The sequence below is a fragment of the Schistocerca gregaria genome, chromosome 1 (genome assembly GCF_023897955.1).
Source record: "Schistocerca gregaria isolate iqSchGreg1 chromosome 1, iqSchGreg1.2, whole genome shotgun sequence".
NCBI lineage: Eukaryota > Metazoa > Arthropoda > Insecta > Orthoptera > Acrididae > Schistocerca > Schistocerca gregaria.
The window spans coordinates 302,160,145-302,174,606 of NC_064920.1; the positions used below are offsets into that span (position 1 = coordinate 302,160,145).

At 36.8% G+C, this 14,462-nt stretch overlaps 1 protein-coding gene across 1 annotated transcript in view; it reads left to right on the plus strand.

Moving 5' to 3' along the window:
- The first annotated feature begins 12,767 nt into the window (after positions 1 to 12,767).
- Positions 12,768 to 14,462, plus strand: part of LOC126342199 (pyridoxal phosphate phosphatase PHOSPHO2-like) — a 40,824-nt gene continuing 39,129 nt past the window's right edge. Inside the window, exon 1 of the mRNA XM_050001835.1 lies at positions 12,768 to 13,725. Coding sequence (XP_049857792.1) covers positions 13,270 to 13,725 — 456 coding nt within the window. The 5' untranslated portion in view covers positions 12,768 to 13,269. The remainder of the gene's footprint in view (positions 13,726 to 14,462) is intronic.

Genomic DNA, 14,462 nt, shown 5'->3' on the forward strand with positions numbered 1-14,462 from the left:
TTTGCCATCCATGTTATCAGCACTGTAAACATCCTGCCACTTTTGTTCCTTAACGAGGTTTAAAATACTGTCTGTTGTCATTGGATTAGCTTTCCTACATAGTTAGTAATTATATATAACATTTGTTTGAGTACAAAAGCCCTCTAGTGTTAAAATTTGTGAATCATGTTCTGAATGGCCATCCACCCTCTCACTAACAGAATGCTCATCTAGTAATGAAGAATGAATTAAAATGTTATCTCAGTCTGCATCAGATCATATGAGTTTAGGAGATCTTCCAACATCCTGTTTCTTGAACAATCACATACAAAATTTATACTGAAGTCACCATGTACAACTAATTTTTGTTACTTCCTATAAAGTGAAGCAGGAACCCCTAGCTTGAGCAGAAATACTCTGATGCTAGAGTTAGGGGATCTATAAACAACAACAATTCGAATTTTAGTTTCACTAAATTCAACTGCCCCTGCACAGCATTCAAATATCTTTTCAGTACAGTGCAGTGATATGTCCATGGACTCAAATGGAATACTGTTTTTTACATACATGGCCACTACCCCACTCCGCAAAGAACTCCTTGATAAACAGCCAGCTAATCTATATCCTAGTAAAGAAAGCCTCTGAATTGCCAGTAAAGTCAGAGTCAACATCTATAAGCAGTACACTAATTTTATCTCTAACACCTCTTATATTCTGATGAAATATGCTAATTGCTCCTCTACTTGGATACCTCACCTCCTTTGTTAGAAGGAATTCCTTTAAGCAGGTATATCTTCCAGCTGACTTCTATCTAAAAAAGGTGCAGCCCTAACACCCACTACTACAGAAATTTTCCCATGACTAATCCCACCACCACCCACTACATTGTCACCTGTAAGTTTTGCCATTTTCCCCTAACCATACCTATTGAGTTTCAGGCCACATCTAGTAAAACATGATCTGTTGTCAGACTCAGCCAACACAGCTGCAATGCGAGCCATTCCCTCCGTCATCAGTGCCTTCTCCAGCCCCATGTTAACAGACCTAAGAGCAGCATTAAGATGAGGCCGATCATGTAGCTGAAACAACTGCATAAAGTGCTCATTAGTGCCACCTGATTGAGTAGCTATCTTTACCAGGTCACCACCTACATCACATTCCCCATCCCTATCAAGACTACTGCCTGCTCCACCCACGATCACTACCTGATGATCTTTTGTAAAATTCCTACATAACTTCCCTATGCTGTCAGTCACCTGAGTCAAACCTGCACTAGACTTCACAATGCTGGTGATCTGGTACTCAATGCCCAACTGCTGGCCCACACATCTACCATGCAAACTACCTAGCAGCAGAACCTTCTTCTTTCTGTTAGAATTTGCAACTGACTTAGGCTTCCTAACTGCTGAGAACAGCTGAATATTTCCTTCACCTACATCTACAAGAGGGTCCTTTCCACTCAGCTCTGACAGTTGGTCATATTTATTGCATATACAGAAAGTACATCTGTCAGAATATCTCCTCTTAGCTTCCTTCTTACCAACTGACAGTTCCCACTCCCTAGTACCCTTCACCCTCATCAGCCTATCTTTTCTCCCTTATGTCTTGTATCTGCACATGAAGGGCTCACACCTTACACACCTGCTCCTCTGTCACCTTATTTCTACTAGACATTGTGCATCCCCAGAAGATCTCGCTAGAATGCCCAATGGCTTCCCCACTGCATTCCCCCCCAATGAAAAAACTGTGAAAAAATCCCACACCATAACCCACTACTCACAAACCGCTGTCAAAAAAATGGTTCAAATGGCGGTGAGTACTATGGGACTTAACATCTGAGGTCATCAGTCCCCTAGAAGTTAGAACTACTTAAACCTAACTAACCTAAGGACATCACACACATCCATACCTGCTGCAGGATTCGAACACTGTAGCACTCACGTGGTTCCACATTGTAGTGCCTAGAACCACACAACCACACCGGCTGGAAAACCTCTGTCAAATCCCACACTTCTCACTCATGGTAAAATTTTAACAGTTACTGACAAAAACTAAATGTCTACGTTACATAAGTTCAGTTACAACAGTAGAGCTATTTAAAGAACTAACAATAGTGGTCTCGAAATTCTCTCTCTATTGTGAAAGCAACAACTTTTATTAACACTAAAACTACAGCTAATACCAATACCACCAAAACTTCACATAATTTCTTAGCTAAAACCAAAAATACAAACCGCCACTGGAACACTCAACAAAACTAAAACAGTAAATGAAAATTTTACTGAAATATTTCACTAGAAATTATAAGAACCGTCAGCTGAAAACTACCACACGACATTTACTAAACGACTTGTTACGCACAGACAACTCTAAAAAACACAATGGGCGAACGTTTCCAAAAGTTCATGAAATTGTTTTTCCGCCACAAGCAGCAGCAGAAACTGTTGAAACTACTAAAATTTAACCAACTGTATAATGGTGCACAGACAATTTTGTCATAAGGTAGCTTAAGAACTGCTAAGCTGCAACCATACACCGCTAATATTTGGATGAATGGTTGAAAACTACTAAATTTAATATTCTAATGCAGTGCACAAACAACTTTGACAATTCATAGTTTTAAGAACCGCTACAGCTGCAACCGGACGCCGTGAATTCCGGACTGTACGGCCTTCGAAAAGAAACTTTTTGATCGCCCCTTATAAATAAGGTCAAGTTTAATACCGAATCATTTCCATAGATCATTATTTATGGGTGACGCTTAAAGCAGCCAGCTTAACATCTAAAGAAAGGCAGCTTCATTTTCATGAACCACTAAATGTCTTCGTGGTCATGTTATTGTGCTGCTGCAGTAGCTGGCTATATCTCTAGGTAGCTGTTTCATTACAATTTTCGAAGCTATCGCTGTACTTATCTCGTTTATCAGAACCTGCTAAGTTCATTTGTCACTCAAACACGCTCCACAGAGTATGTGTACCTTTTAGTCCTAAGCCGGTTTGCTAGCTCATAACCAGAATGGTAGCTCAGTGTTTTCCATCAAGGGACTGGGCACACCATGTAAAAAAATAAAAGAAAATAAATAAGCCCTGAGTGAATCTCTGATAGTTGGAATTTCGAAGATGCCGTGCGACTGCATCTTTGGTCAGGAGATTGTGCATTATTTACAATTTTAGAAAAGGGGTGTAGTTTTCATCGGTGGTGTTTGAGAGGTGCCATGCAGCATCCTTGGAAAACTGCATTTGTATTTGTATTTGTATTTCTTTATTGGTCCTGTAAATCGTGTTTAGGTACATATTTTGCTCAAACGATGTAGAACAAGGCAGGTTGGTACAGTATATACATCATCATACATATTGTTATTTTGAAAGGATAAGTTATTAAAAATTATTCAATACATGTTGAATATTGATGACAAATTTAATATAATAAAATAAAATGATAGACTTATTAAGAATATTTGAGCAATTACACTACACTTTTCTGGTACTCTAAAAACTCGGAAACAGAATAGAAGCAGTGGTCAAGCAAGTACTCTCTCAGTTTCACTTTAAATTTTGCATATATTTCAAATAGGATGGCATGTGATTGTACAGCATTATGCCAGTATGATACACTCCTCTCTTAGAAATGTTTGCACTTACTGTATTGACATACAAGTAGTATTATGAGGGTGGTAACCACAGTTATACTTGAAGATATTTCCATCTTTTAAAATACTTCCTTTCGTGAAATTTAATATTTCATACATATATAAGCAATGAAGAGGCAGTATACTGAGATTTTTAAATATTGGTCTACAGGAGTCTCTGTACTTAGCATGGTTCATTATTCTAACAATCATTTTCTGTAGCCTAAATGTTTTGTTTGTATCTACGGAGTTCCCCCAAAAGATAATGCCGTACATCAGCAGTGACTGAATACTGCCATGGTAGATTGTGATGATTAGATTAGATTAGTTTTTCGATCCATAGATCCGTGTTGAGGAGATCCTCGTGGATGTGGAACATGTCACCTTTTTTTTATTTTTTATATATTTTTTAAGCTGAAATAACAATACTAATAGTATAAATATACACAACACATCATTTGTTTCCATTAAACAATTCGTCAATGAAGTAGAAGGAGTTGGCCACTAGTAAGTCTTTCAGGCTCCTTTTAAACTGGTCTCTATTTGTAACTAATTTTTTTATGTTTGCTGGCAAATTATTGAATATGACTGTTCCTGAGTAGTGGACCCCTTTTTGAACTAAGGTAAGTGCTTTTAAGTCCTTGTGCAGATCATTTTTGTTCCTGGTATTGTATGTATGAACTGAGCTGTTTGTTGGAAAAAGAGATATATTATTTAGGACAAATTTCATTAAGGAATAAATATACTGAGAGGCAGTAGTTAGTATACCCAGTTCTTTGAAGAGGTTTCTACAAGACGTCCATGAGTTTACTCCACAAATAATATGTATTACACACTTTTGGACTCTGAAAACTTTTGTTTGACTTGAGGAGTTACCCCAAAATATTATACCATATGACATTATGGAATGAAAGTAGGCAAAGTATGCAAGCTTTTTCACTTTTATGTCGTCTATGTCTGCTAACACTCGAATTGCAAATACAGATTTGTTAAGGCGTTTCTGCACTTCTGTGGTGTGCTCCTCTCAACTGAATTTTGTAATCCCAGGAAGTTAAGACTGTCAACCTCTTCTATCTGCTCTTCTTCGTACTTTATGCATAAGCTGGGTGCAAATCTCTTACAGGTTCTGAATTGCATATAGTGAGTCTTCTCGAAGTTTAAAGTCAGTGAGTTGGCTTTAAACCATTTATTAATATCCATGAAAATATCATTAACAGATCTTTCTAGAACTACACTCGACATTGCAATACTTGTGTCATCTGCAAACAAAACGAACTCTGCTTCTGGCAGTGTAACTGATGAGAAATCATTAATTTACACAAGAAAAAGCAATGCCCCTAAGATGGATCCATGTGGGACACCACATGAAATTTCTTCCCATTCTGATGATGACTTTTTATGACTTAATTCACTAGTCCCTTGCACTGACACCCTTTGTTTCCTGTTAGTGAGGTATGACTTGAACCATTTTGCAGCACTGCCCGTGACACCATAGAATTCTAATTTATTTAAAAGGATGTTGTGGTTTACACAATCGAATGCCTTTGACAAATCACAGAAAATACCTGCTGCTTGTAACTTGTTATTTAATGAATTAAGTACATTTTCACTGTAGGTGTAAATAGCCTTTTCGATATCAGAACCCTTCAGAAATCCAAACTGTGTTCTTGATAATATGTTATTTGTGGTCAGGTGGTTGAGAAGCTGCCTGTTGATTACTTTTTCTAAAATTTTTGAGAATGCTGGCAAAAGTGAAATCGGTCTGTAGTTTAATGGCATCTCTTTATCCCCTTTCTTGAATAGAGGCTTAACATCTGCATATTTCAGCCAGTCAGGAAATGTCCCAGTTATAATTGACTGTTTACACATGTAACTTAGAATTGTACTAAACTCACAAGAACATGCCTTAATTAACTTTGTTGATATTTCATCATAAACTCTAGAATGCTTTGTTTTTAAAGATTTTATTATGGAAGATATTTCTTTTGGTGATGTGAGTGACATATTCATGTATCTGAATCCACTTGTAAAGGCTAGTTTCAGATATTCAAGGGCATTATTTACTGATCCTGACAATCCCATTCTATCAGTAACAGATATAAAGTACTTGTTAAATAGATTTGCCACACTATGCCCATCAGTTACTAATGTGTCATCTGCCCTTAGTGCTATTTGCTCCCGTTCCTTTCTGGTTCTACCAGTCTCCTCTTTCACTATATCCCATATTGTTTTTATTTTGTTCCCTGACATTGCTATCTTCTTCTCGTAGTGTATTTGTTTAGATGTCTGAATTACTTTTTTTAATATTTTACAGTATTCCTTGTATTTAGCTAAATCATCAGCATTGGAGCTATTCTTGGTCGGCAGGTACATTTTCCTTTTTGTCTTACAGGAAATCTTTATTCCTTATGTGATCCATGGTTTTATTATAGACTTCTGATCACGGATGCACGGCTTGTATTTTGTGCGAGGATTCTTACTGTGTACATAAGTGTGTTCAGCTTTTTATTTACATGGTGAAGATGTGTCTCCCATTTTAGGTTATGCTGTATATGTATACCTACAAATTTTTTGTGTAACTCACAGATGAGACAGTTTTTCCATCAATTTTAAAAATTGGTCTTGCAGGATGTAGTTTCTGTGAATTGTGGAAATTGACTCTTTCCCTTTTTTCATTATTTATTATTAGCTTGTTTGTTCTGAACCATTGTGTCAAATTTTGTATTATACCTGTATCTGTTATTTGTAGGCTTTCATCGTCACGTGATTTGATTAGGATATTTGTGTCATCTGCAAAAAGTACTGTTGTCCATTTAGTTATTTTTTCTGACAAATCATTAACATAAAGAATGAAAAGAATTGGCCCAAGGACTGACCCTTGAGGAACTCTATATGTAATGTTTCGTGCATTACTGTAAAAATTACAATTTTTTGTGTTTTTTATGTCTTTGTATTTTATTTTAGTGATCTGTTGATGCTCATGAAGGTAGGAATGTATACACTTATTTGGCAGGCCTCATATTCCCTAATTACCTAGCTTCTGCAACAGAGTATTATGATCAATTACATCAAAGGCTTTACTAAGGTCAAGAAATATGCCAGACACATGTTGCTTATTATCTACTGCAGATAGAATTTCATTGAAGAAGGTATACATAACTGACTGTGTTGATCTGCCAGTTCTGAATCCATGTTGCTCATCACTTATTATGTTTTCCTTATTTAGAAAGGCTGTCAGTCTTCTAAGAAATAGTTTTTCAAAAATTTTACCAAAGCCTGACAGTACTGATACAGGTCTACAGTTTTCAGATTCATGTTTATCCCCTTTCTTGTACAGTGGTGTCTCTTTTGCCATTTTCTGATTTTTCGAGAATATACCACACACGAATGATGAATTGAAAATATCTGTTAGTGGGTTCTATGATAGATGTTACACTTGCTTTGATGATAATATCTGGTATTTCATCAGTACCTGGTGAATACTTATTGGGTAACCTTTTTATAATGACAGATAATTCCTCAGGTGTTGTTGGAGACATGACTAGGGTTCTTGTAAGAATTGTTGTATCTCACTGGAGTGTATTGCTGTCTGGTTGTGAGCTGTAATGTTTGGTAATCAGGTGGTGTGCAACATTAGAAAAGTAGTTGTTAAATTTATTAGCCACTACTGTGGGGTTGATTATTTTATTGTTTTTCATGAAGTTCTATATTTTTGAGGGCTAATGATGTAGTACCTGTTTCTTTTTTATGATACTCCAGGTTGCTTAAGTCTTATTCCTGGCATTTTTATATTTTTTGTCATTTTCCATTTACTTTGCTTTTTTATAACTTGTCTAAGTATTTGTTTATATTGTTTAAAGTAGTTGATAAATACAGGATTTGTGGTTTACTTTGAGATTTCTCATAAGCTCTTTTTATTCTGGCATGATATTTTTATTCCTGTTGTGATCCATTTATTTGGTTTGTGCACAGAATTCATAAGTGACATTTGTTTAGGAAAGGCTATTTCAAAAAAATGTTTTTATGTGGCCATAAATTATCAAACTTGTCATCTTTGCTGTTTGAACTGTGAACATCAGTCCGGATTTCTCTCCTCAAGAGAGAACAAAAGCAATCTATGTTTCCATTATTAAACTTCGTCATAATAGTTCTAGTTTTCTGGACTTTCGTGTTTCCTGGAATAGTGATTGTTAGTATTTGGACATTGTGATCACTAAAATCAGTGTTTGCTGTCTGTGTGTTGCAGATATATTTATCTGTGTTTACAAACACCTGATCTATGGTTGTTGCAGAAGTAGTGGTTATACGAATTGGGTTGTTTATAGTTGGTTTTACGTTAAATGACTTCAGTAAGTCTTTGATTTCATCTTTAAATTTACTGGGTTTGGAGAAATCAACATTGAAATCTCCACATGTCATAATATATTTTTTTAAGGGTGTTGAAGTCCTCTAACAGCTCTTCCATATGATTATAAAAACTTTTTTATCGCCATCTTGTGACCTATATACACAGATGATTACAGTATTGCTAGTTGGCATTTCTACTATTGAGAGTTCTATGTCTGTTTCTTTAGATAAGCTGTCAAATTTGGTTATGTTAGTGAAGTCTATATCTTCTCAAACATATGTGAAGCTACCACCATGCCTGAGTACTTCTCTACAAAATGTGGCAGCTAATTTAAACTGAGGTAGGTATGCTAGTTCTATAACATCTTTATTTAGCCAGTGCTCACTAAAGCATAAAACAGAAATATCACTCATATCATTTAACAAGATTTGTATTTCATCCAGTTTGTTGGAAAGAGACTAAACATTCTGATGGAACAATTTAAAGTATGAAGTAGTGACTATATTGTGCCTTGCTTGACCACTTACCTCTTTTTGACATCTCGTATTGTTAGCTGTAAAAAATCCTCCTTGATTTGAAGTGTGGGTGGTGTCTTCTTGCTAGCTGGTTCCCTGGATTATGGACCCTGCCTTTCGTGTGCTGTGGTGCTTCTAATGGCAATCCACTTGTCAAGTAGCATTTGTTTCATTTTAGGCACTTGTATTGCACTGGTTTTCACATTGTATTTATTTTGGCGAAACACTGATTTCTTCAGGTCGACTGGTCGATTCAGAGATACATAGATCTGGTTTGTACGATTGTTAATTTTAATTAACGAAGACAGTCTGTTGCATACATGGTCCTTCCTCTGTCTGTTCAAGCCGAAACCGTGACGAGTGAATTTATCAAGAGACTGCTGAGGAACTGCGACAAAGAAACAGATAGAAAGAAGGAAAACAAAAAAATATTCCATTACTCTTCAGAAGAAATGGGGGGCCAGTTCCATTCATATATTTCATTTAACGCTTCTTTCGCCTCTGAGAATGACTTACTGAAGTGAAAAACATCAAGTTGCAATGGTGCACAGAGTACACTGTAAGAACTAGTTCTGTAGTTCTAGGTTAGTATCACCTATTAATACTATTCGCTATAGATCCTACACACTCAAGGAATAATAAAAAAATTAGATGCATGAGTATTTTTTCAAGACAAACTCACTCTGGCTCTCGCACCACGCCACATCACGGTACTGTCACGTCAGAATATATTGACACTGTCCGTTATGTCAAGTCATATCAGTTTCGTTAGTCCAGTAGTGAAGGGTGAAAGTGAGGTTCTGAGTTACCTTCCATGATAGAAAAAGTTGGAGTATAGTTTCGAAATTGAGAAACCAACAACGTTGAAGTTTATTAATGGCCAAAGCAAACTTCATAACGTATTTTCTTAATCAACTTTGTGTATTACAGTGCTGACAGTGAAACAAAATTTCAGAATTTCGTCATTTATTTGCTAGCGGAAACATATGTATTGAAATACATTAAACAATAATCAAACAATCCACGGTGCACTGCCTGTCAATACTGTCCAACAGGCATAGATCCATTGTACACTATGGACCTGCTGTTCTCACATGAACTGTTCGATCAGTAAATATGACAGGAAAAACTAAAGAATCACATTAAACAATGTTTGTAAGGAAATAAATGGAGCCTGTTAATGTTATCAGTCATCCTTTTTCTTACATAAATATTAACGTTATAAATAACTATATGTTTCTCCTTAATTTGAGCAACCTTTTTCACTTCAAATGTTATTTAATGAAAATTGCTCCACCAACTTATATTCTTGTTAATGTGCAGTGTAGGCATCCGCTCTGTTCTGTAGGCGTAAAACCAAAGTAATTTTTCGGTTTCAGATGCACAATAATAAAATAGAGATTAAGAAAATACAATACTCCAATTGTAACTTCTGTGAGCGCGGTGAAAATAGATTAATTTTCGATGTCAGCAGAAGACGACATCGTCAAAACTTTCCTTCCGGAACACCTTGACGTGATATGACGTGACATGACGATCCATAGCCGGCGTTCGTGAATGCCGCCATTTGAAATGCTTTGGGGAATAATTTGACGTGATGGGACGGCCTCTGTGAATTGTCGGTAAGCCATCTCTTCAAATGGTCTCTCTACTTATTGGAGAACGCTGCTTTACAAAGCTTTCCAATTGAATTATTCATTTTTCCGAAGGTTGCACTTTCTGATCTCCAAATCTCAGTCTCTATCGTAATCCCATGATTCTGGCACTTTTGTGGAGGGTTTTTCAATGTGCCGCCACAAACTGAGCATTTCACACGCACTCTGTTTGTCATACAGCACAAAAACATGACGCTTCAAATCAAATCTAATAACGATGCTTTTGTACCTACAAGAAGTTTCGTAAATCCATTTAACTTATGCGATGCACGTATTTGAAAATTTGCGAAACTATCCAACACCTCGTTAAATCCATTTCGAACATTATCGCTACAAAGGAACACACTACCTTCACAGTCTACACTGCACTATAATGAGCAAATTGGGAAGTTTTCGGAAGCAGCTATCGGCTCGTACTAAGCCATCTAGCTGCATTGTTTATGATATTTGCAAACTGATGAAAATTTAGACTGGAAAGCCTACATTCTCTACCTCACTAACAAGTTAAGCTTTACTTGATTTTCATTACACATCATTAGCATTGTGTGTAGTAGAGAGTGTAGCAGAACTGTCTACTCTCCTTACATCGATTCTGCTATCACCTATGGTTTAACCCTCTGGGGTCATATAAATGCAAACATAAAAATTATCCTCATCTTATGAAAGCGAGCTGTTAGAATAATTTCAAACAGCACAAGGCTAACACCTTCCAAACAGTTATTTCAGCGAATAAATATTCTGTCCTTACCATGCCTCTATATAAAAAAAATGTTGTTAATATAAAAATGCAGATTGATAATTATAAAATCAACTCAGATCTTCATTCCTACAATACAAGAATGTGCAATTACATCCTCATAAAAAGAGTAAACAAGGCTTTAACACAAAAACAAACCAACATTCATGGTACTATCACAGTCTAACATAACAGTCGCGACACTCACTGCTGTAAAAGTTGTTGCCGTTTGACAGATGGAGCGACACTAGCGCCCCAAGCGGCAGGTAAGGTGAACGTCAGAAGCGTCGTGAGCATGTTTGTTTGCATCCATTTCCTACGTAATTTCCGAATTATTCGAGTTAGTTTCTTGCCTCCAAGAGTTTGTTTAGTATCAGAAGGAATATATGTTTCTAAAAATGATTCTAAAATAAGCGCAAGTGTGGACAAAAACCATGAATAGAGTGGCAAGCTACAACACATTCGTGAAGAAACACTTGTGACATTGGACAGAATTGTAGCTTACAACTTTGATATCAAAAGAATATAAACACACAGATTCACATGTAAGAAGCAAAGACATGTACCTCTACATGCAAAAGCGATGGACAGCTCGTTTATCGTTCTGTAGGCCTACTGTCTTTGTCATTGTCGTCTGTTGCCACAAGTACGACCTTCATCTTTATATTATTCTAAGTGGGACAAGCAACTGACAAATCGTGGGAGAAAAATGCTGAAAACATTATAATGAGCTGATTACATTTCACGAAAAACCAAATATTTGAATAATTTTCAAACAATCTGTCTGTAGGCACTTCCCTTGTCCCATAATAGTTTCGCTCGAAGTCTAGCGATCTGCACATTCTCACAATTCACACTCTTTCGTAAGACATGAACAGCTGCAGTTAATCCAACCACTTCATCATCAGATTCTCGGGAATCTGGCACTAATACATGGAGAGTTGAACTGGCTGCTTGTGTGTCATAGGGCTGTTTTACAGCTTTAGATTGACTGTCGAATCTTTGTGGCAGTTTCCTCTTCATCGTCAGTTGAGGTGGCTTATTTGGAATGTCAAACAGTGTGGGTACTGCATTCCACACGAGTTTGTTATTGTCTGCGTTCATGAACTGGGTCTTTCTTCATAAGGTCTTCTCGTCTGCTGTTAACTAGTCAGTTTGTTGCTCCTAAAACGAAACATTCAGCATTTATACACATACATTTGCAAGTGAATCCTGACGATACAGTTCAGTAACATGATGGTATATACCTCTCAGGATCCTTAGGAAACCTAAAAGAGACAGCTGTGGTGTCTTCTTCCTATTGTTGCGCCAACTTATTGCGCTACAAACGCTCCCGATGGTAAAAACCATTGTGTAAATCAAAATAAACAATCACTACTCGCTTTCACGATCGCGCCGAACAGTTCAACCTACCGGCCGCTTGGAGCGCTGCTGGCGCTGCAGGCAACAAAATCGACGCGAAGTGTCGCGACTGTTATGTTAGACTGTGGTACTATTTTGTTCAACAAACTTCCAATTCAGCTGCATAAATAAAATCATTGTCTACATTCAAGGAAGCAATATTTAAAATCTTAATGACCGACTGCTATTACAGTATAAATGAATATCTGCAGTAACCTTGTAGCAAGTAACTACATTCATTTGCTATATGTTAACAGTAGCATAAATCAAATGCTTGCCACAGCCTCAATGTTAATTTTTCTGAACAAAAGTGTTAAATCAACTATTTACTTGAAATGTATTTCATGTAAAAGGCCCCAAACAAAAGTGTTAAATAAATTACTTACTAGTTATGTATTTCATGTAAAAGATCCTTCTCATACTTTTATGTTATTACAGTAATCAAAGTTGTATTGCCCAAAAATTTTGTGATGGGTACAATGAACCATTGAATTATGCAGGAATCAGTACACCCTTATCTTAATTTTGTTATACTATGTTCTTTGACGAAATCCATACAATGTACATTGTCACTGGATGAATAAACTGCTACTACAACAACTACATGAAGAACCAGAAGAGCCGACACCCTGTCGTCTGCGAGCGGTGGGTGCGTTTATGGTCTGTGACTGCTTCTCGTCGACCGGTCGAAGCTGCTTCTGCAATCGTCTGTGGGCAAACGTTGTACAGAATAACAGATGTACACCAATGTGCGAGAGTATACACTTGCTACTTACAGATAGAGAAACAACTTTTGTGTTGTTTTACTGTCGTGATGTTTGAGCCAATGTCTTGCGTGCAACAAGACAAGAACTTGAAGTCTTCGTTTCCATGACCTAACTGTAGCGCCCGATATACTTTCCCAGTCAACATTTCATGAAAGTATTGAGCTCGAGAAAGCTTGACGCGGGTGGACAAGAAACCTTGCTGTCAATGCGAGTACCCTCGAGAAAACGCCGGAAGAATACATGTTACGACTTCGCAAATCAATATTCCAGATGTCAAAACCAATACTAGTTGCTTTTGATTTCGATCACACTATAGCTGATCAAAACACCGATATAGTAGTGCGAGATTTGCTTCCAAGAGAGAAAATAACAGATGATGTTACAAAGCTCTATAGATCAGACGGTTGGACAGCTTACATGCAAAAAATCTTCTTTTTGTTGCATGAGAACGGAATTAAACCGGAAACTATTGAAGAAGCGGTTAAAAAGATACCCGTAACGGCCGGTGTTGATAAACTCCTAAAGTTTTTGCACCAAACCAATAACGAAGTTATTATAATTTCCGACTCAAATTCTGTTTTCATTCGAAAATGGTTAGAAGCGACATGCTTGAACTATACAGTGCGGAAGGTGTTCACGAATCCAGCACACTACGATGATACTGGGTGTTTGAGGATACAAATGTACCATATTCAAGTAAGTGATTGTTTTACGGAGTTAGTATTTCCTTTTGTTAATACTCAGAATTAGAAATACCGTACGAGAAAATAGTTTCTGCCATCCTTAAGGTGTGGTAATGAGTCTCACCTCTTCAGTCCACTAGAATGAAATGTCTGTAACTTGCATTTAAATGTGGAAATTCCTCGATTTGTCGCCAAAACTGCACTTAAGACATCGTAGCCCTGTTCTGTGTAGTATTTTTTTAGATATATTTCCTGTGTCCGCTAGTTCCTAATGACTATGTCCATTTGACAAGCAAGTGCAGTGGGCGTTTTATGAACTCACCATATCCGACTTCTGATGCTTGAATCCAAGTCCATTTACAAATTTAGAGGCAATTTTATTGCTGTGATAAAATATACTTTATCCGTAAGAAAATCAAAACTTCAAAATAATAAATAATTTTATTCATCTAATGTGGAAGAACTGCCAATGCAAGTTTCGTGCTATGTTTGTGCAGATTTTATGAAAAATGTACCTGAACACTTGAAAAAAGCAAAATATAAACTTAAAATTACGGTAGTACTGCTGAGTAGTGCAGTTTAGGTCCAATTCATGATCTGATCAGTGTCACATATCTAAAGTTCTGCCCTGTGGAAATACTATAGCAATTGTTAATTTTAATTAACGAAGACAGTCTGTTGCATACATGGTCCTTCCTCTGTCTGTTCAAGCCGAAACCGTGACGAGTGAATTTATCAAGAGACTGCTGA